The sequence below is a fragment of the Bufo bufo genome, chromosome 5 (assembly GCF_905171765.1).
Source record: "Bufo bufo chromosome 5, aBufBuf1.1, whole genome shotgun sequence".
Taxonomy (NCBI): Eukaryota; Metazoa; Chordata; class Amphibia; order Anura; family Bufonidae; genus Bufo; species Bufo bufo.
In genome coordinates this window covers 25,568,047-25,594,390 of record NC_053393.1, presented here as the reverse complement: position 1 = coordinate 25,594,390, position 26,344 = coordinate 25,568,047, and the positions used below count along the sequence as shown (strand labels likewise).

Sequence of the window (26,344 nt, the reverse complement as noted above, 5' to 3'; positions counted from 1 at the left end):
GAGCAGTATTATAGTAGTTATATTCTTGTACATAGGAACAGTATTATACTAGTTATATTATTGTACATAGGAGGCAGTATTATAGTAGTTATATTCTTGTACATAGGAGCAGTATTATAGTAGTTATATCCTTGTACATAGGAGGCAGTATTATAGTAGTTATATTCTTGTACATAGGAGCAGTATTATAGTAGTTATATTCTTGTACATAGGAGCAGTATTATAGTAGTTATATTCTTGTACATAGGAGGCAGTATTATAGTAGTTATATTCTTGTACATAGGAGCAGTATTATAGTAGGCTATAGGCTATATTGCCCTATGTAAGGTCAGCATCAGATGGGGACAGGACGTCTTGTTAAAATGACAAAAAAATACTTTTTGTATTCTTGAATTGCTCCTAGTAGCCATTTTGGCTAATAGCACAGCAGACCTGTCCCATAATATCCTGGTAACAGAACTAATTTAAGTAAGGGAAAAAAAGGAAAAGAAAAAGAACAAAGGAAAAGTGCAGCTTTTTATAACGGGTTCACGCTTGGCCTTTATGACTTACCGTCATTTAAATCTTGCAGGAGGTTTTCTTGGCAGGAAAAGTCCAGCTTGACCTTGATATAGATGGTGAACGTTGCTGTTTTTCCGGGTTTTAGTGGCAGTTGCGAGAGAGCTTCATCCAGGTCCCAAATCAGGAAATCACCGTAGAGTTTTTCTGCAAAGTTTGATAAACAGAAACACATGAAGACAGATCCTTTGTGAGACAGAGTCACTGAAAAATGTACATGAACGCATATATATCTGTACACTCCACAAACAGGATTTAAGAATCCCGGATCCTCCTCACGCAGCTGTAGTATGGGTCTGATAGAACAAGAAAATGTTCTTTGTAATCTGCATTTTGGGTCCATCTTACTTTAGAAAATAATTCTCTCAATGCTTGCTGAATTTCCAGGCTCTTCCTGCTGTTATTGCGCCTCCTTCTCCCCTCTCACAGCACGCACAGAGAAAGAGAGAAACTTCATCTGCAGCCCCCTCCTCCCCCTATCTCAGGGATCAGCAATCTCCGGAAACTCCCATCTGTTCTAAAACTACAAATCCCAGAATCCTCCTTTGACTCAAGAACTCTTTAATGCTCCACGACCCCACAATGTGCAATATAATACTGGGGGGGGGGTTGACAGGCATCAGATCTCAGCCATGCACCTGGACTCAGGCAGAGGATGCTTAGCCAGCAGGTGGCAGCAGTGAGATTTTGGGTTCTTGCAAAGTAGTAAATGAGCAAGATTGTATGCAGCTCAGGATGTGACTGGTGCACGTTATTAAAACTTATAGAAAAATTTGAAAATTTGGCTGAAAAACTAAATTTTACAGTGAATCTGTACTCAAGAAGTATAGCTTATAAAAAAAACTGAAATAAAATTTAGCAGCAATATGAACATTTTTGCTCACGGACCAGGATTTGGTATGTACTTTTGATTTGATAATAGGTATATCAAATATATATATTTTCTGTGCGTGTGAAAGAGTGAAATGGCTGAATGACATCGCCTTGAGGGACACATCGTCCTGGCGGATCGTGTAAATTGTTTAAGAGCGCAGCCGGTAAGCAATGCGCCTATTAGAGAGGGGAACGGCGTTCTCTATGGAAATCCATCCGTTTGGTAGATTTGCTTTATCTGTCTCCTCCAAGCCTACCATAGGATAATAGCGCAGAAGAAGTGTCTGTCTGATAAAATGTTCTTATAAATATCTATCATGCACAACCTGCCAACAGCTCCGCTCCGGAGAACTCATGTCATATTCATGCTCTGCAGGGCACCTCTATAGTGATCCCTGCAAAGAAGCCGAGCCGGATAATCACGTCACCGCAGAGGGAAAAAGACTGGAAATGCTAAACCTTGTGCGACTATATCCACATGAAGGCATCATTGCCCGGCCGTTCTGTGCACTGGGGAACGCAATTTTCGGTCCACAATGCACGGACACAATCTGTGCTGCTGTCGCAGACGGATCGAGAGCTAATCAACTTGAACGGGTCCGTAAACCGTCCGCACCGCAAAAAAAATAGAACATGTTCTACCGTTCTGTGGTGCAGAGGCACGGAGAGAAACCCCACGGAAGCACTCCGTTCCGCACTACTCCTTCCGGATGGCGGACCCATTCAAACGGCCAGGGCTCGTATATTGCGGACCCGCTGTTTGGGATGGCCGGGCCACGGCCGTGTGCATGAGACCTAAAGGCTACTTTTACATCTGCGTTTTGGTTTCCGGTTTTGAGATCCGGAAGAGGATCTCAAAACTGGACCAAAACGGTTCCGTTTGATTTAACACATCAGGATGCGGTTGTGTTAAATCGAAACTGAACAAACCGGATCGGTCACTTTTTAGCCCGGTTTTCAGATTTTGGCCCAGTTTTCAGATTCTCTAACGGATCTCAAAACCAGAATGCCAAATCGCTGATGTGCAAGTAGCTTTAGGCAAGAAAAAAAATTGCATTTCTACATACATCAGTGGGTACCTCAAGTATGAAAAAGTTGCACGAAATTTCAGTCTGCAAGCATTATTCATTCATTTTCAGACCCCACACATTTAATTTACAACCTGCTCGTAGTTTCAGACTTTTCTCATGTGGCCGTTTACCTCCCAGTAATACATACTGGATCTGTGTGTCCAGGATGCTGCTGCTTTCTTCTTCCTGCAAACAGCCTTGTGTGCACGCTACTCCTGCAGTCTGTCTGAGCTGCCCTCCTTGGATACTTCCCCACCTCCACACTCTGATCTGCCATGTGCAACATACTCCCCCTACCTGCTGCCATATCTAAGGCCTCTTGCACACAAACATGTGCTGGATTTGCCCGTGCTGTGGCCCGCAATGCACGGGCACCGACAGTGGGCCAGCCGCATGTGCATCGCGACACCATTCACTTAAATGGGATCCGCGATCCGTCCCTTCCGCAAAAAGATAGGACAAGTTCTATCTTTTTCCGGAACGGCAGCACGGAACGGAACACCGACGAAAGCACTCCATAGTGCTTCCGTTCCGTGGTTCCGTTCTGCGCCTCAACTCCGGATTTGCGGACCAATATACCAGACACGACCTATGGAGACGAGTGTTTTTAGAAGATCCCCTTTAAAGGGGTTATCCAAGTTCTATAATGCCCCCCACAGAGGTTGTACTTACCTCGCTCCCCATCACTTCTCATATGAGCATGGCCGCGGCTGCATCTCCCAGTCACGCAGATAAAAACATCCGGTGTCGGGGGGGCAGCCAATAGCCCCTGCGATGCTAGAGAGGCTCGTCCCCGTCGCGGCCTGCTATTGGCTGCAACCCCCTAATGCTAGATGTTTTCATCCGCGCAACAGGGAGCTGCAGCGACGGCCGCCCGGGGAATCAGAAGCGAGGCGGGTGCTGGAGAAGGAGGTAAGTACAACCTCTGGGATGGGCCCGGGCATATGGAGGGGGGCATTATAGAACTTAGAAAACCCCTTTAATCATCCCCTTTAAGTACAATGCAGCAAAGCATCATGGGCCTGAAATTCTGAACTACAAGAGAGAAAAGAAATAAGCAAAATTGGTTAGAAACTAATATTCTGGACCCTCGTGGGTGTGACACTGTCATATACTATATAACTACCAAATGTCCAAAAAGGGACAGTCCAGGACCTGCGTGGTTTTTCTGTGTTGGACGATGGCAAAAAAAAAAAATTTGGAAGGTGAAGTCCTCACTTTGCTGCTTACACAGCATTAACCTGGAAAATGTACGGACAATATATCGCGGGGTGACGCGCTGTATAATGCAGGAGGCACTTGGGACCAAAATGTTAAAAAAAATATGAAAAAAATAAAAATAAACAAAAAATAAACGACAGAATGGAGTGCGGCTAATAACGGCGTTATCAGCACCCGGCAGCATGTCACCTACTTCTGGAAATTTGTTTGCAGCTGACGAGATCTGGCAGCTTGTGACAGCGCCCATTGTCATCAGCACATTACTCCGCACCGTCCCTGCAATCAGCCGAGAAAGTGTGACCGACTACTTACCGGGACGTCCAGGGGGACCCCAGGGAGACACCGGGGGGGGGGGGGGGGGGCGTTTTTGGAGGGGGTTGAGAAAGCTTTATTTTAAGTATTATGTAATTACAAATCTTACATTTTTAACCCCTTAATGATCAGTGTTTCAGTCCTTAAAGGGGTAATCTGGTTGAGACTGTTATATGTGGATAACTATTAGATCAGCACTACTGCTGCAGCCCCCACTGATCACAAGAATGGGGACCCTTGTACCCCTAAGGGCGCCCTGAAAATGTACGAAGTGACATTCACCTCTATGGGATTTCCAGAAACAGGCGAGCACTGCGCTCTCCAGAACTCCCGTAGAGATGAATGGAGCGGCAGAGCAGTACAGGGTCTGCATTCTTATGAACGGGGGGGGTTCCCAGTGATTGGACCCCCGCCGATCTCATAGTCACAACAGGAATACTCCATTAGTGACCAAAAAACCAAGCGGAACCGTTATGTGTCCCCATAGACATTAGGATAGAGCAAAGTGGAATGCCTCTTTTGAAGGCTTCTTTTTTGCATTTCGTCCTAGAATTTCCGGAACCTATAACGGAATTCAATAAAGCCAATGCGAACACGCCCTAAGAAAGTAACAACTAAGCCTCTAAAGCCACATGTCAGATAGTGAAGTGTACTAACTCAATGTGTGTTTTGAGGCTAAATTTCGAAAGCAGCTCTGGAGGGGACTAGAGTATAACTCATGATATTGTTAAAAAATTCTGTAATAAAAGTGGTAAAACAAAGAATAGGTGTTATTGAAGTTACTGAATATTTTTTGCTGATTTTATCATAAAATATAGTGGCGTTCTGCTCAAAGATGAAAATGAAGGTCGTAGCAGAGAATGGTGACCTTTGCTTCTTGCTAGCTAATAAATCTAGTATTCAGTGCGGTGCCCGGCGCCTTATTACCAGTTAGGTAGTTACAGAAATTCCACCATTCAAAGTTTTTGTCTAAGTAAAGTACGAACCATTAAAAAAAAGTTGGCTTCCGTCAATCTCCACGGATGTGAGTCTTTAGGGATGCAGCCTTCCGAAGCTCTCGGATCAGGTAAGCGGAGAAGTCACCGGGGATTAATTTCACACCCCCCACCCAAAAGCCACGAGCTACATAAGCGGCTGGGTATTCGCTACACGATATAAGGACGCATGAAGCCGGGAGGTTTATAAAGATTTCTGGAATTAAAACAGCCGTCGCCTACGAAACCTGTAGAGCGACGTCCTCAGTCCGACACGAGCTTCGCCGCGCAATTAGACGCTGCAGGAGCATTAAAATTCAGTCCAAGGCTGGGAATGCAAATGTAGAGAAGTCCGGGCTACAGTATAGGACAATCTACATAAATTAACGTAACATACGACTGACAAAGAAAAACGAGAAGAAATGTTTGACGGGATAAAAAACTGAAAAAAAAAATATTTTATAGGTTTATTAATGTTAGAACAATTAAAGCAAAATTCCTTTAATCCAGCATCAGGAAGTCTATTTGCACATTTATAGATCATAAACTTTCAGCTTTTTTCAAGTTAAAGAGGTTCTCCAGCCGAGCTAAATGTTTTGCATACAGGTAGCATGTAATACTTCTTTTCTCCTGTGGTGGCACTGCAGGAGAGTCACACACTTCCTGCTCGGCAGTAATAGGAACTGATTGGTGCTGGATTATCACAGTTTACAAATTATCTGGTCGTCATAATAAACAAACAATCCTTAACCCTTTCAGGACCATGCCATATTTCACCTTAAGGACTTAAACTCAATATTTATGGCTCCGATTCTGTAGTTTACAGAAACACCCCATATGTGGTCGTAAACTGCTATACGGGCACACGGCAGGGCGCAGAAGGAAAGGAACGCCACATGGTTTTTGGAGGGCAGATTTCACTGGGATAATTTTAAGTTGCCATGTCACATTTGAAGATCCCCTGATGCACCCCTAGAGTAGAAACTCCAAAAAAGTGATCCCATTTTGGAAACTACGGGATAAGGTGGCAGTTTTGTTGGTACTATTTTAGGGTACATATGATTTTTGGTTGCTCTATATTACACTTTTTGTGAGGCAAGGTAACAAAAAAATAGCTGTTTTGGCATTGTTAATATTTTTTGTTTTTTACAATGTTCATCTGACAGGTTAGATCATGTGCTATTTTTATAGAGCAGGTTGTTATGGACGCGACAATACCAAATATGACTACTTTTTTGGTTGTTTGTTTCAGTTTTACATAATAAAGCATTTTGAAACATTTTTTTGTGTCTCCATATTCTGAAAGCCATAGTTTTTTATTTTTTGTATTATGTAGGGGCTCATTTTCCTCAGGATGAGATGACGGTTTGATTGGTACTATTTTAGGGTGCATATGACTTTTTGATTGCTTGGTACTACACTTTTTGTGATATAAGGTGACAAAGTTTTTATAATTTTTTTTTTTTACGGTGTTCACCCGAGGGGTTAGGTCATGTGATATTTCAATAGACCTGGTTGTTACGGACACGGCGATACCTAATATGTCAACTTTTTTTTTCACTTTTAAACACAATAAAAGAATTTTTGAAACAAAAAAAAATAATGTTTTAGTGTCTCCATATTCTGAGCGCCATAGTTTTTTTATTCTTTGTCCGATTGTTTTATGTAGGGGCCCAATTTTAGCGGGATGAGGTGACGGTTTGATTGGTACTATTTTGGGGGGCATACGCACTTTATGTGATGTAAGGTGACAAAAAAATGTTTTTTTCAGCAAAGTTTTTATTTTATTTTTTTCTACGGCGTTCAGGTGAAGGGTTAGGTCATGTGATATTTTTATAGAGCCAGTCCTTACGGACGAGGCAATACCCAATATGTCAGTTTTAAATTTTTTTATATATTATTTTTTTTTACAATTTTAGGCGTTTTATTGTGGGAAAGAGGCTTTTTTTTTTTTACTTGAAACTTTATATTTTTTTAATTATGAAAAACACTTTTTTTTTACTTTTTATTTTTGTCCCACTCTGGGACTTCAACCTCTGGGGTCTGATCCCTTCTGCAATGCATTACAATACATCCTGTATTGTAATGCATTGGCTGTCAGCTTTTAAGCTGACAGCCTGCCTGTGAGACCCAGCCTAAGGGGCTGGATCTCACAGGCTTCCGTAGAAGGCATGCCCTAATGCCCATGGAAGGCATCGGGCTGCCATCAGGTGCCCTTCACTGCAGCATGGGGACCCGATGGAGATGTGGAGGGCGCCCATACCCTCTGCATGCAAGGGGTTTATACACCGGCATGGGTGTTTTCACAGATACCGGCGTATGCAGCAGGGGCCGGGCAGTCCGGAGCTGGTCCTTAAGTCACGTCCACCAGTGCCGTACATGTATGGCGGACGTCCTCTATGGGTTAAAGGGGTTGTTGTCCATGGGAACAAATTTTTTAGTAGAGTGCTTAAAGCAGTATAAAAAATAAGGGAATCAATACTCACCCTTAGTAATCCCCACTGTTCCCGTTCCATTGATTACCATGACCCCGCCAGTCTCTCCTTCTTGGTCCAGACACAAAGGAAGTGAGTGGCAGGAGAGGTCCAATCACTGGTTGAGGCAGGTCACGGCTAAGACCAGAGATTGGCTGTCTAGTATTCTCCAACAATTTTCTGTGTGTCAAGCTGGGACCAGGTAGGACCAGATAGGAGAGACCAGCGGGGAATCAGTAATTTCTGAGGATGAGGATTGATTTTTGTAATTCATTTTTAAATCACTCATTACTAACCAAATTCTGATCCATGTGTTAACCCATTTATTATTGTGTTTTTTTAATGATTAAAGGCTATGTACACCTTCGGGAGCAATTTATTTTTATGATTGCATTTTAATCATTTTGGGCTAAAAATCTTTTTTTCAATTAGTCTTTATTAAAAATATTCAACTGTTCTGTCACAAACAGTTGACTGTTTGTCTAGCTGTGTCAATCCTACTTTCACTTTGTGCCAGTCATCTAATAAACCTCATCTCTAATTTACTGAAAGGCCATAAACACTTATTTAATCCAAATTCTTATCAGTCAGATAAGAACTGAGCTATAATAAGTGTTTCTAATATCGGAGATAAGGAGATGTCAGCTGAGCTGCCTGATGGAGTGAAAATATAGTTCCTGTTACTAGAGAATCTCAGCCCTGTACAGAGAAAAAGGCTTCAAATTTTAAGACCAATTGAAAAAAATGATTTTAGCTCAAAATGAGTACAATGAAATAATAATAAATAAAAAATAAAAAAAGGCCCCCAAAGGTGTACATAGCCATAGTAATTCAGAAAATGTGATAATCAAGCATCAATACCTATTAATGAGGTGTTAAAAGGGGGGGCAGATGGCAAAAAAGTGTTCAATCCTCCTGCAGCACCACCATAGGAGAAATGAAGGATAACATGAAGTACTATATGATATTATTCATGGGATAACCCCTTTAATTTAGATCATAATAATGGAAATCGGGTTTGGGTGTCCGAATATTCAGACATAACACTGTGAGCACTGTGCAGTGAATAGAAGCAGCGCCAATGCGGTTGTCTCTGTTGGAATCTGCAATCATGTGATCGCCGGGTGCTACCAGAATTTTGCAAAAGGCGTAAAAAGGCAGAAAGACAGAGGCAGATCCACCCACCTTTATTATTGACCGTCTTGGAGGAGACCTCTAAAGTCTCGAGGGGCTCGGTTCCAATGTTTTCCAGCTTAATCGCAAGCTTCTGTGTCTCTCCATTGAAAAGCTGAACAGACACGTGTGTGGATACATCGTCGCTGGATGGCTGCAGAGAGTGAGCCGATCTGGAAAGACGCAACACAGGTTCACGTTACTGCCCCGCAAGGTGCTGATTGCATATTCTATGGTCCTTCAACAGGGGCATCGATCAATGACGTAGTAAGTCACTCGACATTTATTTAGGTCCATTTACATTGAAGAATCATCTTACTCTATGGGATTGGACAATCGTAAGTGCAGCCATTCATTCTCAAACAATTTCATTATTGACTGCACTGATCGGGAACAAAACATTTAATGTCCGGTCGGTCACACTGAAATCAGTGGGTTCACCAGACATACGTGTATTGTGTACGATCAGCGAAAAGGGGCTCTTTTTAAAAATACGGCGCATAAGTAAGCTCTAACCGATGACAAATATGTACGGACATGTATCTTACTACAGTAAATATTTAAACACCTAAAAAGTCCTCAGTTATAAATAAAAAAAAATATAAAAAAAATACACTAAATAAATTTAAATATTTTATTGATCCATAAAAACATTTATCATGTATATAATAAAACTCCTTTACACAATTATCCAAATGTGTATAATATAAAAAACGCCCCAGGGAAAGTACTATAACAACATAATTGGATTATTCTGCCATAATTGTCTAGTATACGTAATGTATAATATAATAGTAGGTATTTGGCTACCTGAAAAATATGTGCAACACAGCAAAGTCAATAAAGTGGTAATAGTGCGGAAAAAAAAGGGCTAGAATTAACACAAAGCAAGCAAGTTAAAACTCCAAATCTAGAGCTAAACAGACACTAAATATATTAATATGCAAACAAAAATATAAAACGTGCAACAGAATAATAAAGTATTGCAGATAGTGTATTATTTTCTATATTATACTATACTATTTTAAAATTACACACACATATATATATATATATATATATATACACACACACACAGTCAGGTCCATAAATATTGGGACATGGACACAATTCTAACATTTTTGGCTCTATACACCACCACAATGGATTTGAAATGAAACAAACAAGATGTTCTTTACCTGCAGATTGTCAGCATTAATTTGAGGGTATTTACATCCAAATCAGGTGAACGTGCAGGAATTACAACAGTTTGCATATGTGCCTCCCACTTGTTAAGGGACCAAAAATAATGGGACAGAATAATAATCATAAATCAAACTTTCATTTTTTAATACTTGGTTGCAAATGCTTTGCAGTCAATTACAGCCTGAAGTCTGGAACGCATAGACATCACCAGACTCTGGGTTTCATCCCTGGTGATGCTCTGCCAGGCCTCTACTGCAACTGTCTTCAGTTCCTGCTTGTTCTTGGGCATTTTCTCTTCAGATTTGTCTTCACCAAGTGACATGCATGCTCAATCGGATTCAGGTCAGGGGATTGACTTGGCCATTGCATAACATTCCACTTCTTTCCCTTAAAAAACTCTTTGGTTGCTTTTGCAGTATGCTTTGGGTCATTGTCCATCTGCACTGTGAAGCGCCGTCCAATGAGTTCTGAAGTATTTGGCTGAATATGAGCAGATAATATTGCCCGAAACACTTCAGAATTCATCCTGCTGCTTTTGTCAGCAGTCACATCATCAATAAATACAAGAGAACCAGTTCCATTGGCAGCCATACATGCCCCCGCCATGACACTACCACCACCATGCTTCACTGATGAGGTGGTATGCTTAGGATCATGAGCAGTTCCTTTCCTTCTCCATACTCTTCTCTTCCCATCACTCTGGTACAAGCTGATCTTGGTCTCATCTGTCCATAGGATGTTGTTCCAGAACTGTGGAGGCTTTTTTAGATGTCGTTTGGCAAACTCTAATCTGGCCTTCCTGTTTTTGAGGCTCACCAATGGTTTACATCTTGTGGTGAACCCTCTGTATTCACTCTGGTGAAGTCTTCTCTTGATTGTTGACTTTGACACACATACACCTACCTCCTGGAGAGTGTTCTTGATCTGACCAACTGTTGTGAAGGGTGTTTTCTTCACCAGAGAAAGAATTCTTCGGTCATCCACCACAGTTGTTTTCCGTGGTCTTCCGGGTCTTTTGGTGTTGCTGAGCTCACTGGTGCGTTCCTTCTTTTTAAGAATGTTCCAAACAGTTGTTTTGGCCAGGCCTAATATTTTTGCTATCTCTCTGATGGGTTTGTTGTGTTTTTTTTAGCCTAATGATGGCTTGCTTCACTGATAGTGACCGCTCTTTGGATCTCATCTTGAGAGTTGACAGCAACAGATTCCAAATGCAAATAGCAGACGTGAAATGACCTCTGGACCTTTTATCTGCTCATTGTAATTGGGATAATGAGGGAATAACACACACCTGGCCATGGAACAGCCGAGAAGCCAATTGTCCCATTACTTTTGGTCCCTTAACAAGTGGGAGGCACATATGCAAACTGTTGTAATTCCTACACCGTTCACCTGATTTGGATGTAAATACCCTCAAATTAAAGCTGACAGTCTGCAGGTAAAGCACATCTTGTTTGTTTCTTTTCAAATCCATTATGTTGGTGTATAGAGCCAAAGATGCTAGAATTGTGTCGGTGTCCCAATATATATGGACCTGACTTTATATTTTTTTAATATTTTTTTATTATTATCATTATTATTTTGTATATTAAATGATGATTTATTATAATATATCATGCGAATAATGATAGGGTTGGATCACTACATACAATGCTATATTAAAAGGGCTTTCCGAGATTTCAACACTAATGACCTATTCTCGAGATAGTTGCAAGAAAAAGGGGGTCAGTCAGCACATCCCAATGTGCAGGTGCACGTCGCCATGACTAGAAACTCGAAGGCAATCTCTATAAGACGGGAACCCAACAGACGGGAACCCAACAGACGGGCCCAAATAATTTTGTACAAAATGTATTTGCCAAGAATCTCAAATTTACTACATAAGCGTAGCATTCGCACCAGAATATTTTCTATGACTATGGCATTATTGTACATTATCTGTGTGTTGCAGAGTGCTGTTGCATTGTGTTTTTTTCTTCGTGTTTCTAGCCATGGCGAAGTTCACCTGTGCATTGGGATGGGCTGACTGACCCCCTTTTTCTTGCAGTTGTACTGGAGCTGGAGGTGCGGCTGACTCCTGTTGGTGGTGCACCCCTGACCAGCCTGTCTGCCCCATAGGCTGATTTTATTCAGTGCAAGTATAAAGCTGCAGCCTGCTCTCCTGCATTCATTTGAAGCCATCTGGCACCAGGAGAGGTATGATACAGTGTGGGCTCGGCATGCAGGTTGGTACCTGCATTCCCTGGATTTAATGGAGGCCATTATGGCAGCAAAAATGGTAAAAGGCAGAGTGGGCTCAGCATGCATGTGGAACCTGAATTTTATGGTGGCCGTTATGGCACATAACAGGTAGTATTTTGTGTTAGGTTCCGGTCTTATAGAGATCGCCTTGACGTGTGGCAGACGGGCCCAAATAATTTTGTACAAAATGTATTTGCCAAGAATCTCTAATTTACAAAATAAGCTTAGCATTAGCACCAGAATACTTTCTATAACTATGGCATTATTGTACTTTGTGTTTGCAGAGTGCTGTTGCATTGTGTTTTTTTTCTTCTATTCTCAGGATAGGTCATCAGTATCTGATCAGTGGGGGTCCGACACCCGGGACCCCCGCCGATCAGCTGTTTGAGAAAGCACCGGCAGTTTGTCACTAGTTATCAGGCATTTTGTTCTCTTTATATATGTCATTTATAAGATATGGGCATTTGTATCGTAGCTCCCTCGTCCAAGATGGTGTCTACTGGGTGTGCTTGGCGGACGTGGGGACATAGCTGCGCTCTGTGGCCGCACAATGGGAACTATGCTTATTGCGTACTTCCTGTGCATAGGACCAATTGATATGTCTCAGCCTGGTCAGGATATTTAATATTATACATAGTATATGCAATTTACTTTGTGCTCTGAGTATACAGCTTCCCCTTTAGGGTCCGTTTAGCACTAAAGCCTGCATTACACCAACAGATTATCTGACCAATATCTGTCCAATCAGACCAATAGTTGTGTGTGTAATTGGCCATCTGAACAATGATTGGTCAGAAAATCTGTAAGATAATCTGCCCTAAGGTTTTCACTTGCTTGCTTTGTAATAATTCTAGCACTTTATTGACTGCTGTGTTGCACAAATATTTCAGGTATCCAAATACCTACTATAATATTATACATTACGTATACTAGAAAAATCCAATTACATTCTTATAGTACTTTCCGTGGGCGCTTTTTATATTATACATATTTGGATTATTGGGTATATGGATTTTATTACGTACATGATTAATTTTTTTTTATGGATTAATAACATTTTTATTTATTTGGAGTATTTTTTTAAGTATTTTTTTTATTTATGATTTTTTTTGGGTGTTTATGATCTAAAATGTATGTTCTTGATGTTCAAAGGGGAATATCTAATACATAGGTTTTTGTAGTAAATACTTGCCTGGGCAGAGAGGTGTTGATCTGTAATCTTGGCAAAGCCGGAATCACGTCTACCGTGCAGCCATTGTTCTTGAGGCAGGGGAGGTTGTCGAGAAGACAGTCGCTGTACACCCCAAATACAGATGTGTGATAACCTGTAACCCCAGAGGACAAAACAGCAGGCGGTCAGCACAAGACTAGTACTCTAAGATGAAACATACGTATTCCCTTGAGAAGAAATACAAGAGGCAGCAATGCTCCAGGGGAAATGGTAAGCAATTCCTTGCTTCGGCATGAGTTGGGCCCCTTACCTGAATAAGCTCAGAAGCAAGTGGCTGATATACAGGGGTTCTCCGAAATGGAAGTCATGCTCTGCTGCCCTGTTCCTACCTCCACCCGGTGAGCCGCACCTGTTCACCACTACCCCCGCTGGTTTGGCTCGGCCCGGTATTCCACTCACCAATGATGCTCTCCTGCCAGGACTTCTGCCACTGTGTCTACACGTGTGCTGCTCCTGTCCCCTTAAGGAGGACCTTTCCCCACTCCTGACACGTCTGTTTTAATAGCTTCATGCATTCCCCATGTATTAACAGTTCTGGAGCATCTATTCTTATGGCTCTATGTTGTGCTGTTCCTTTATTATTCCTGCTAGAAGTTATGAATGAATTGCTAGCAGTCTGTAGCAAGGGCACAGAGGGGTGGTAACTAGTTGGGGGTGTGTCCCTACACAGTCAGAAAATGGCAGCACTGATTGGATAGAGTGAGTCTTTGCAGGGACACACCCCCAACTGGTTACCACCCCTCTGGACCCTTACTAATTCATTCATAACTTCTAGTAGAAATAATAAAGGAATGGGACAACATAGAGCCGTAAGAATAGATGCTCCAGAATTGTTATTACATGGGGAATGCAAGTAGCTATTAAAACGGACATGTCAGGAGTGGGGAGAGGTCCTCTTTAAAGAGCCAGATAGGTGCTAAAGCCCTCCTGTTCCAGTCAAAGCCCTGTCATCACAAGCTTCGTAAGGACCCTTCCCCAACAACCATTCACACTTTTTACTAGGTTGCTATGGATTTGGGATAGGTCAGGACAGGCAAAATGTAGACATGGTCAGAAGTCAAACTGGGTCAAAAGCCAAGGTTACGGAACAAAAACACCTATGCATCGAACTGGCACCTAGTGGAAAATGCGACGTAAGTGACAGAAAAGAGCGGAGTACTGGGAGAAGACAGGAACAGTGTAGCGGGAGTGGCAGAAGATGACAGGGAACTGTGCATGACTGATTTAGAACATTGTGGGACTCAAATCTGCACCATGTGATCCATTGGTTCAATGTGGGGAGAAGTGCTGAGGGCTAAGTTATTGTCTAGGCGGTTAACTGGTGAGTACTACTACTATCGCATAGATGCACAAACCTAAATTTACCCTGTCGTGGTGTCCAGATTCCCTACAAAAAGCTCATCTGTGCATTTTATTTTTCCAAAATCAGTGCCACACCAGTGCACTGTGTCTGAAATTGCAGCATAGCTCCATGGAAGTAAGCTGCAATATCACAGACAACCTGTGGACGGGTGTGGCGCTGTTCCAGAGAGAAAGCTATCGAATGGTTTAAATTACAATTTTCCTTTACAAAATAACAACCCCATAAATATCTCAAAAACATTAAATCCAAGCCAGGACTTGCATACAAGATATTAATTGCCTGGTAGTGTAAAGTTGTGAGGTCAAGTCCAGGAAAATCCTTTTTCTGAATAAATGTACCTCAAGATATAAAAAGTCAATTCTGCTGCTCGAGATCCTTCGTTGACTTAATACTTTAATACCAGTCTTGCTCAATGAGGTGAAAGCTGCTTTAACTACAAGGGACATGAAGATCCTACCTGAGGCACAGCTCATTACATCTCCCCGATAGTTGGGTCTTCGAGCTGTTAGCCGTTCTTGCTGCCATAAATTTGCATCTGATTCGCTCTAATTTTTTATTGAGATGCAAGGACATGTATAAGTAGAGGAAGTTCTGCTCCTTAGATGCCACAGAAGCCCAACAAGAGGAGAGAATACTAAAGATATGAAGCTCTTTCAGTGCTGGGTGGAAGACAAACTCCAGGAACCTATAGAAAGTTTTCCAAGACACATAAGAAGACAGCACTGGTGATAGAACCCTCATCCATCCTCCGATGAAAGGCTCAGGGAACATGGAAACGCTCCTAAGATTGTTGGGCATTGGTCTGACGACATGTCCATATTGTCATATCTCCATTCTCCAACACAACTCTTGGGAAGAGGAGTTTTGAAGGCATCTCCATTAAATTTACTCTGGTTTTGGTCCAAGCCCCAGCTTATGGACTTTCCCTAATCAAAAATGTTGGAAATCTTGTCAAAATGACAAAACAATTTCTACAACCACAGGAAATATCAGGAGCTACTTATTCTCGGGAGGCAACATAAAGACAAGCCATATCTTCAGACTATTTCAATCTCATGCTCTTAAAAGGGTTTTCCGAGATTTTAAAAGGGGTTATCCAACCCCTATAATACCCCCAAAAATGGCCGGGCCCCTCATACTGGTCATACTTACCCCGCTCCCCCCAGCACCCGCGTCGCTTCTGATGCCTGCACAACCGCCACTACGACTCAAAACATCTGGCGACAGGCGGAGCCTCCCTACCATCACCCGCGATACTAGGGAGGCTCGTCTTCATTGCGGCCTGCTTTTGGCTGCACCCGCCCCCCTGTCACCAGATATTTTGACAGGTGAAGGGGAGATGCAGCGGCGGCCGTGTGGCCATCAGAAGTCATATATACTGTCCTAACCATTTTTTTCCCATACGTACCTAAAATGAGAAATGAAACCAACTTTGCAATAGACTTAAAACATCCTATCATTTTATTTCTACAGCTCCTATACAGAACTATGTGTCTCCGTGGTAACAGAGGGTTGTGCAGTGTGTAGGCTTGCTGTTTCACACCTTTTTCCATTCGTCCCTGGCTTTGTGGTAATATACAGGGTGGGCCATTTATATGGATACACCTTAATAAAATGGGAATGGTTGGTGATATTAACTTACTGTTTGTGGCACATTAGTATATGTGAGGGGGGAAACTTTTCAAGATGGGTGGTGACCATGGCGGCCATTTTGAAGTCGGCCATTTTGAATCCAACTTTTGTTTTTTCAATAGGAAGAGGGTCATGTGACACATCAAACTTATTTGGAATTTCACAAGAAAAACAATGGTGTGCTTGGTTTTAACGTAACTTTATTCTTTCATGAGTTATTTACAAGTTTCTGACCACTTATAAAATGTGTTCAATGTGCTGCCCATTGTGTTGGATTGTCAATGCAACCCTCTTCTCCCACTCTTCACACACTGATAGCAACACCGCAGGAGAAATGCTAGCACAGGCTTCCAGTATCCGTAGTTTCAGGTGCTGCACATCTCGTATCTTCACAGCATAGACAATTGCCTTCAGATGACCCCAAAGATAAAAGTCTAAGGGGGTCAGATCGGGAGACCTTGGGGGCCATTCAACTGGCCCACGACGACCAATCCACTTTCCAGGAAACTGTTCATCTATCAATGCTCGGACCTGACACCCATAATGTGGTGGTGCACCATCTTGCTGGAAAAACTCAGGGAACGTGCCAGCTTCAGTGCATAAAGAGGGAAACACATCATCATGTAGCAATTTTGCATATCCAGTGGCCTTGAGGTTTCCATTGATTAAGAATGGCCCCACTATCTTTGTACCCCATATACCACACCATACCATACATTTTTTGGTTCCAACAGTCTTGGAGGGATCTATCCAATGTGGGTTAGTGTCAGACCAATAGCGGTGGTTTTGTTTGTTAACTTCACCATTCACATAAAAGTTTGCCTCATCACTGAACAAAATCTTCGGCGTAAACTGAGGGTCCTGTTCCAATTTTTGTTTTTCCCATTCTGCAAATTTAGTGCGTCGATCTGGGTCATCCTCGTTGAGATGCTGCAGTAGCTGGAGTTTGTAAGGGTGCCATTTGTGAGTAGCTAATATCCACCGAAGGGATGTTCAACTAATGCCACTCTCCAGTGACATGCGGCGAGTGCTACGCTGTGGGCTCTTGCTGAATGAAGCTAGGACAGCCACTGATGTTTCTTCATTAGAGACAGATTTCATGCGTCCACATTTTGGCAAATCCAACACTGAACCAGTCACGACCCTCTTCCTATTGAAAAAACAAAAGTTGGATTCAAAATGGCCGACTTCAAAATGGCCGCCATGGTCACCACCCATCTTGAAATGTTTCCCCCCTCACATATACTAATGTGCCACAAACAGGAAGTTAATATCACCAACCATTCCCATTTTATTAAGGTGTATCCATATAAATGGCCCACCCTGTACATTTGGTAGCACTGCAAGAAACAGAGTTTATGACGGCAGAATCAGACTACACAGAGTTTGTTTGTTGTCCGTTATCTTAAACTGCAAAATTTCTTCATGTTTTAATTTAGACACATTGAGAGAAAAAAAATTGGCTACAAAAGTATACATAGCATAGGGGTAAGCCAGGATTTTACTATAGATGGCCTATCCTCACACCTCACATCCTGATCTAGCTGCTTCAGGGTAGCTCTGGAAACACACAGCTCCATGGATTTTGTCGCGGACAGAGCAGGTAACTGTAGCGCTGCACCCATCTACTACACATTGGACAGAATTGTGGAGCTCCAGCAGCAACTTGTATTGGTGGGGCTAGCCTAAACTAGCCGATTGGTAGCAGTGCGGGGTGTCGGAACCATGCCGATGAGATATTGATGGCCTATCTTGGGGATACACCACCAGTAGTAAAGTCATGTACAATCCATCTACAAAGAGGTACACGGGCACAGCAAAAATCCTACCGGAGGCCAAGGTGGATGCTAGTATATTCAGAACCAGCCATCAGATCCTCCAAACTTTATATACAACATATTGCTTCAAACTATGAAGATTTAGAACTAGATGGAATCTAGATTTCCGTAACTGCATAATCAGAACTTTTTCACCCTTACCGAGAGTACAAAAAAATTGACCGGAGGTTTGAAGATTTTAAGAAGCCAGATAACATGGAAAGCTGGAGGACTGATGGATCCTTCTAAGACAACCATAGCCCATTCCAACCACATAGGAGTCCTTGTGCCATAAGCCTGTCTGCAACTACATCCAACCATCTCAGTGGTCATCCTCTGCTTTCAACTCATTTCAATGACAGATATCTTCTCCAATGAACTGCACCTTCTCAGAGCTTCACTCCGCACTTCAAGTGGAATCTTTGGCTTCATTTGGTCAATGGATGGTTCCTTCTCGAAGACCACGATTTTCTTGAAACGTGATCGCCAATAATGAAGACCAAAAGACGTGAGAAATCTTCTACATTGTCCAACATTCACATTCAAGAGTCAAAGAAAAAATACAAACTAGACTGCTCTTCATCACTACATCTGAACATCTCGTTTTCGTCTTTTATCCTTGATCTAGCAGTCAACCACATTGCTTGACTTCTAAACCTTCTGTTCTTGACCACTGACCCAAGCTGGACATTGGTAGAATGTAACCGGTCGCCATACTTGATAAATGTCATCAAAACATTCTGGAAATTGATATATAAAAATTCAGAGTATAAACCACTAAAGGAAATGTCTAGGTTAGAAAACCTAATTGGGAAATGTAAGTTAACAGGGAGGGGGGGGGGGGCAGACTGGGAACTAAATGTGGCCCTGGAAAAAAAGGTAAAAGTTGTCCCATGTTGCAGGCAAATCCAAATTGACAGAAGGTGGGGCAACATATGTAGACAGGGACAACAGAAGTAGACAGGACCAGCAATACTATAGTGCAGAGCAATATACCGCCCCAGATGAACAAAATACCACAGTGCAGCCCAAAATACAGTCCCCTGTGCCACAGCATGCAACAGTATCACTGTCCTGAGGACATCAATATGGTTGAGATCAGGAGGGCATCTGTAGCTGCTGGCCAGGTCGTAGGAGATAATCAGATCATTATGTACCCAGCTGGCGGCTGTGAGGAGGGCTTGGGTGGAGCTCCTAAGCATCGACTCACTGGCTCAATTTTCCAGTAGGGTCCATGGCCAATCTGCCCCTGAGAGAAGGGACATTTATTCAGGATCCTCATGTCTAGGCCAGAGCGGAGACCAACTTCAAGGAGCTTCTCTTGCTTAGGAGGACCTGGCTTGTCCTGCCCGACACAGAAAATAAGACACTGTGTAATACTTCATTTCCCCAGTGGTGGTGCTGCAGAAAAACTGAACACTTTCCACCAAGATTCTCCATAGGTTACAGCAGATCGCTGGGGGGGATCCTTCTAAAAAAAAGAGCCTGACCAAACCAGACCAGCTCTTTAAAGAAGAAGCTGTTGGAGGCCTTTAAATAACAATGTCTTTATCCCGCCTTCTGCCCTTACAGTCAATTGACTAAAAGCGAAGAAAAATGAAGCAATCCTATTAAATCTGTACTAGAAATATCCACGTTCAGTAAAAGGCGTAGTTTTTGCATTAATTAAGTTGTCGTCTTGATCGATCTCTTATCTCGGAGTGAACAACAAATTGGCTTTAAATAAAAATGTGAGCGGCCTCAGAGGGGCGAGCACATATTTGTCTTGCATCCCGAAATACAAGACAGGTGGATGTAATCTGCAATTGTAGGAGCCGGGAAATGATCCTTTAGAGCATGACTTCCGGGCAAATACATTATACACTAAAACTTTTCTAAACTTTGCAAAATGTAAGTAAATACACAGAACATGGAAGACGTTAAAGGGGTTATCCAATAGTAAAAAATACCCTCCACAAGGCCCGGGCCCCTCTCATAGACGATACTTAACTGCGGGTAATGCTAGAGAGGCTGGTCACCGTCGCGGCCTGCCAGAGGTTGCGCCACCTTTACGTGTTATTTTAATAAAATTCAGTGCGGAAAACAAGTTACTTTTGAGATATTTAGGCAGATTTTGGCTAGTTTCACACTGCCGGCATAGAATGCTGGGAATCAGACAGGCACAAAACAGACCCCACCATAGTAATAATGGGGCCGGACAGCAAACTGGCAGTGACGGATCCAGCAGGCTGTTCAGGTCGGGATCCGTAAACGCTGGTGTGAGATTAGCCTTACTAATGAAAATGGTGCATGTTGTGTATCACATTTACTAACCGCTTCACACACTTTTGTAAGCTTTTTCCACCTCTTCTAACAAGGGGGCGTGGCTTTGTTCAAACAGGGTGTAAACAGAAAGGGGGCGGGGCCTGCATGTGGCCCGATGCACCAAACTTTTGGCAAAGTTTTGGCGTAAAACTACACCAACTTATATGTGGTGCAGATTTAGACTAGACAATTTTTTTGCCGCACAGACAATTTTTGGCGCACGGACAAAATTTACAAAGGACCATGAGCCAGAATAACACATTTTCTGTGGTCTCACAGAGAGATGGGCAACCACTTTATTAAAGGGGGTTTCCGAGCATAATTTGAAGCAGCCTGCCCTAGAATGTGAGCAGTACTGGTTGCCTCCACGTGTAGGAGGGGAGCCCTTGTTTCAATCAGACCGGTTATCAGCACTGTGGTGAAGAGAGGGTTAAATGGCCAGGAGAGGCATTTTCTGCTCCGTTTCAGTTCCGGAGGATGTCACAGCTGTCCTCCAGTGAGTGACAGCGAGGGAATAGTCTCTATTCCCAACTCAACCACCATCACATATATATGTGGCTTCTAAACCGAAATCGTACTTCTTTATAAGCAATACACATAAAAGACCAAACCGAGTGGAGTGTAGACTGGTGCTTACCATTAACCGTTATCTGCCCCGTGGTTCTAGGAACACCAACTAGAGTCACAGGATACAGGCCAGATTCTGCAGGAAGAGAAAGCGCGGCTGGGAGAGACTCAAAATCCACCCCACTGGTCAGCAGACCCTGGAAAGGAAGAATGGAAAGAGGATGAGAAAGATACATACAACAGTATAACTACTATAATACTGCCTCCTATGTACAAGAATATAACTACTATAATACTGCTCCTATGTACAGGAATATAACTACTATAATACTGCCTCCTATGTACAGGAATATAACTACTATAATACTGCTCCTATGTACAAGAATATAACTACTATAATACTGCTCCTATGTACAGGAATATAACTACTATAATACTGCCTCCTATGTACACGAATATAACTACTATAATACTGCTCCTATGTACAAGAATATAACTACTATAATACTGCCTCCTATGTACAAGAATATAACTACTATAATACTGCCTCCTATGTACAGGAATATAACTACTATAATACTGCCTCCAATGTACCAGAATATAACTAATATAATACAGCTCCTATGTACAGGAATATAACTACTATAATACTGCTCCTATGTACAGGAATATAACTACTATAATACTGCTCCTATGTACATGAATATAACTACTATAATACTGCCTCCTATGTACAAGAATATAACTACTATAATACTGCCTCCTATGTACAAGAATATAACTACTATAATACTGCTCCTATGTACAAGAATATAACTACTATAATACTGCTCCTATGTACAAGAATATAACTACTATAATACTGCCTCCTATGTACAAGAATATAACTACTATAATACTGCTCCTATGTACAAGAATATAACTACTATAATACTGCTCCTATGTACAAGAATATAACTACTATAATACTGCTCCTATGTACAGGAATATAACTACTATAATACTGCCTCCTATGTACAGGAATATAACTACTATAATACTGCTCCTATGTACAAGAATATAACTACTATAATACTGCCTCCTATGTACAAGAATATAACTACTATAATACTGCCTCCTATGTACAAGAATATAACTACTATAATACTGCTCCTATGTACAAGAATATAACTACTATAATACTGCTCCTATGTACAAGAATATAACTACTATAATACTGCTCCTATGTACAAGAATATAACTACTATAATACTGCTCCTTTGTACAAGAATATAACTACTATAATACTGCCTCCTATGTGCAAGAATATAACTACTATAATTCTGCTCCTATGTACAAGAGTATAACTACTATAATACTGCCTCCTATGTGCAAGAATATAACTACTATAATTCTGCTCCTATGTACAAGAGTATAACTACTATAATACTGCCTCCTATGTACAGGAATATAACTACTATAATACTGCTCCTATGTACAAGAATATAACTACTATAATACTGCTCCTATGTACAAGAATATAACTACTATAATACTGCTCCTATGTACAAGAATATAACTACTATAATACTGCTTCTATGTACAAGAATATAAGTACTATAATACTGCTCCTATGTACAAGAATATAACTACTATAATACTGCCTCCTATGTACAAGAATATAACTACTATAATACTGCCTCCTGTGTACAAGAATATAACTACTATAATACTGCCTCCTATGTACAAGAATATAACTACTATAATACTGCTCCTATGTACAAGAATATAAGTACTATAATACTGCTCCTATGTACAAGAATATAACTACTATAATACTGTCTCCTATGTACAGGAATATAACTACTATAATACTGCTCCTATGTACAAGAATATAACTACTATAATACTGCTCCTATGTACAAGAATATAACTACTATAATACTGTCTCCTATGTACAGGAATATAACTACTATAATACTGCTCCTATGTACATGAATATAACTACTATAATACTGCTCCCTATGTACAAGAATATAACTACTATAATACTGCCCCTATGTACAAGAATATAACTACTATAATACTGCTCCTATGTACAAGAATATAACTACTATAATACTGCCTCCTATGTACAAGAATATAACTACTATTATACTGCCTCCTATATACAAGAATATAACTACTATTATACTGCCTCCTATATACAAGAATATAACTACTATATACTGCCTATAAAGAACTAATACTGCTCCTATGTACAAGAATATAACTGCTATAATACTGCTCCTATGTACAGGAATATAACTACTATAATGCTGCCTCCTATGTACAAGAATATAACTACTATAATACTGCTTCCTATGTACAAGAATATAACTACTATAATACTGCCTCCTATGTACAAGAATATAAATACTATAATACTGCCTCCTATGTACAAGAATATAACTACTATAATACTGCTCCTATGTACAAGAATATAAATACTATAATACTGCTCCTATGTACAAGAATATAACTACTATAATACTGCCTCATATGTACAGGAATATAACTACTATAATACTGCCTCCTATGTACAAGAATATAACTACTATTATACTGCCTCCTATATACAAGAATATAACTACTATAATACTGCTCCTATATACAAGAATATAACTACTATAATACTGCTCCTATGTACAAGAATATAACTGCTATAATACTGCTCCTATGTACAGGAATATAACTACTATAATACTGCTCCTATGTACAAGAATATAACTACTATAATACTGCCTCCTATGTACAAGAATATAAATACTATAATACTGCCTCCTATGTACAAGAATATAACTACTATAATACTGCCTTCCATGTACAAGAATATAACTACTATAATACTGCTCCTATGTACAAGAATATAACTACTATAATACTGCCTCCTATGTACAAGAGTATAACTACTATAATACTGCTCCTATGTACAAGAATATAACTACTATAATACTGCTCATATGTACAAGAATATAACTACTATAATACTGCTCCTATGTACAAGAATATAACTACTATAATACTGCCTCCTATGTACAAGAATATAACTACTATAATACTGCTCCTATGTACAAGAATATAACTACTATAATACTGCTCCTATGTGCAAGAATATAACTACTATAATACTGCTCCTATGTACAAGAATATAACTACTATAATACTGCCTCCTATGTACAAGAATATAACTACTATAATACTGCTCCTCTGTACAAGAATATAACTACTATAATACTGCTCCTATGTACAAGAATATAACTACTATAATACTGCTCCTATGTACAAGAATATAACTACTATAATACTGCCTCCTATGTACAAGAATATAACTACTATAATTCTGCTCCTATGTACAAGAATATAACTACTATAATACTGCCTCCTATGTACAAGAATATAACTACTATAATACTGCCTCCTATGTACAAGAATATAACTACTATAATACTGCTCCTATGTACAAGAATATAACTACTATAATACTGCTCCTATGTACAAGAATATAACTACTATAATACTGCCTCCTATGTACAAGAATATAACTACTATAATACTGCCTCCTATGTACAGGAATATAAATACTATAATACTGCCTCCTATGTACAGGAATATAAATACTATAATACTGCTCCTATGTACAGGAATATAAATACTATACTACCTCCTTTGTGTAATATTGAAGTTTCCCTTTCTCATTGTTTACTACATTTTGGACTTGCTCTTCCCTTTGTCTTTTTCTCCTGTACAGACGGATTATTAAAACAACTCGTAGAGAACAAGACAGATTATTCCTTCTAATTAAACATAAAAAAGATAAAACTCCACTTGTGTCTGACAGCCGAGAAGGGGGTAAGATAAGGATTCGGTGAGATCTGGCAGTCATTCAGGAGCTTGTCACTGTGCAGCGAGTGATGTATAGAAAAACACGGCACGGCATGCGAACAGCAATGTGACCGTCACCGCGGAGACGAGGCGATGAGGATTTATACAAGTGAAATGTAGATACAATGTGCCGCCGACTGTTACAGCGTAGAGAAAATGAGGACAAAACTGGAAAGGAGGCGTCTCAAATAATAAGTAACCGATGCCGACTTAGGACAAGAAAAGCCTTAAAGGTCCGGTGCAAAATAAAAAGAGATCACTGTATAGCGCATGAAACATTCTGCAACTTTCTAACACTTTATCAATTACCTACCTGTTCGGCTTGCTGTCAGTGAATGGGAGAATTTTTTTCCATCCAGATGATGATCGCATGTACAGAAAGGTATAAAGCTATGGCTGAGGGTTCGTTACAGTTGTATCCAGGCTAGACAATCCCCTGTGAGTTAGACAGTCTGTATTCTGGGCTGATACATGTGTGTTACAATATACCAATCGTCTGTGCCCACAAAGAGGTCGACTACCAGAAAGCCTGTATTCTGCATTGCTGGACATCGCCAGATCCCCTTCACTATAATGGGATCCGGCAGATTTCCAGCCCAAATGACAGTGTATTGTAAGAGTATTTTTAAGTAATGATTGGTTCTGTCCTGTTTTATTTTATGTTTAATACTCTGTGTAATAGTTTACAAGTTTTCCTTGTAATGTAGTGGTTTAGAGATAGTACTCATCCCCCACTGTGCTGATAAGAACACATTCCTGAGTGATCTCAGAGACATGCGTGATGCACACTGGAGGAGGGGCTAACAATTAATTGGGATTCTACCTGAAACTTCATCCTAGGCAGGATCTAAGTATTGATTTGCCCTATCTCTTGTACACCTTGGGGTGTCAGTCATGTGTTATAACGTGGCAGACAGCCATGGGTTATAGCAGTGATGGCTAACCTCTGGCACTCCAGCTGCGATAAAACTACAACTGCCAGGATGCCCCCTTGCTCGGCTATGTCAGAACTCCATAGAAATGAATGGAGCATGCTCGGAGTCGTAGTTTCACCACAGCTGGAGTGCCGAAGGTTAGCCTTCACTTGGTTATAGCATGATCGACCAAAACCCTACCCTATATTTAGGCTAGTGTTGTTTCTTTACTTTTTATTATTCTGTATGTATATATATTTATTCACTTAGCCTGCATAAGCTTATTCATTATCAAATCTTTTGAGTTCACGTTACGTTACACCCAGCTTGTACCAGAAAAGTATAGCTGGACGAAAAGGGTAATTTTCTGGCAGAAAGCCTGCATTTATAACGGATCCGGTTACAGTAAAAGAGGATCCAGCAGGCTCCGGCGGTGTCCAGCGATGCCCGATTCTGTAAATCCGGTAGTGCGCTCCTCTGCCGGAACAGAATACGGGAAAACCGTAAAGCAGATGTGGACGTACCTTTACCTGCA

General features: G+C 41.0%; 1 protein-coding gene across 1 annotated transcript in view; it reads right to left on the bottom strand.

The window, feature by feature from the left end:
* Positions 1–26,344, bottom strand: part of TRAPPC9 (trafficking protein particle complex subunit 9) — a 516,382-nt gene that overhangs the window by 411,947 nt on the left and 78,091 nt on the right. The window contains exons 13-16 of the mRNA XM_040431647.1: positions 21,063–21,189; positions 13,271–13,403; positions 8,668–8,828; positions 553–705 (exon numbers count right to left, since the gene is read on the bottom strand). Of these exons, the coding sequence (XP_040287581.1) occupies positions 553–705; positions 8,668–8,828; positions 13,271–13,403; positions 21,063–21,189 (574 nt within the window). The remainder of the gene's footprint in view (positions 1–552; positions 706–8,667; positions 8,829–13,270; positions 13,404–21,062; positions 21,190–26,344) is intronic.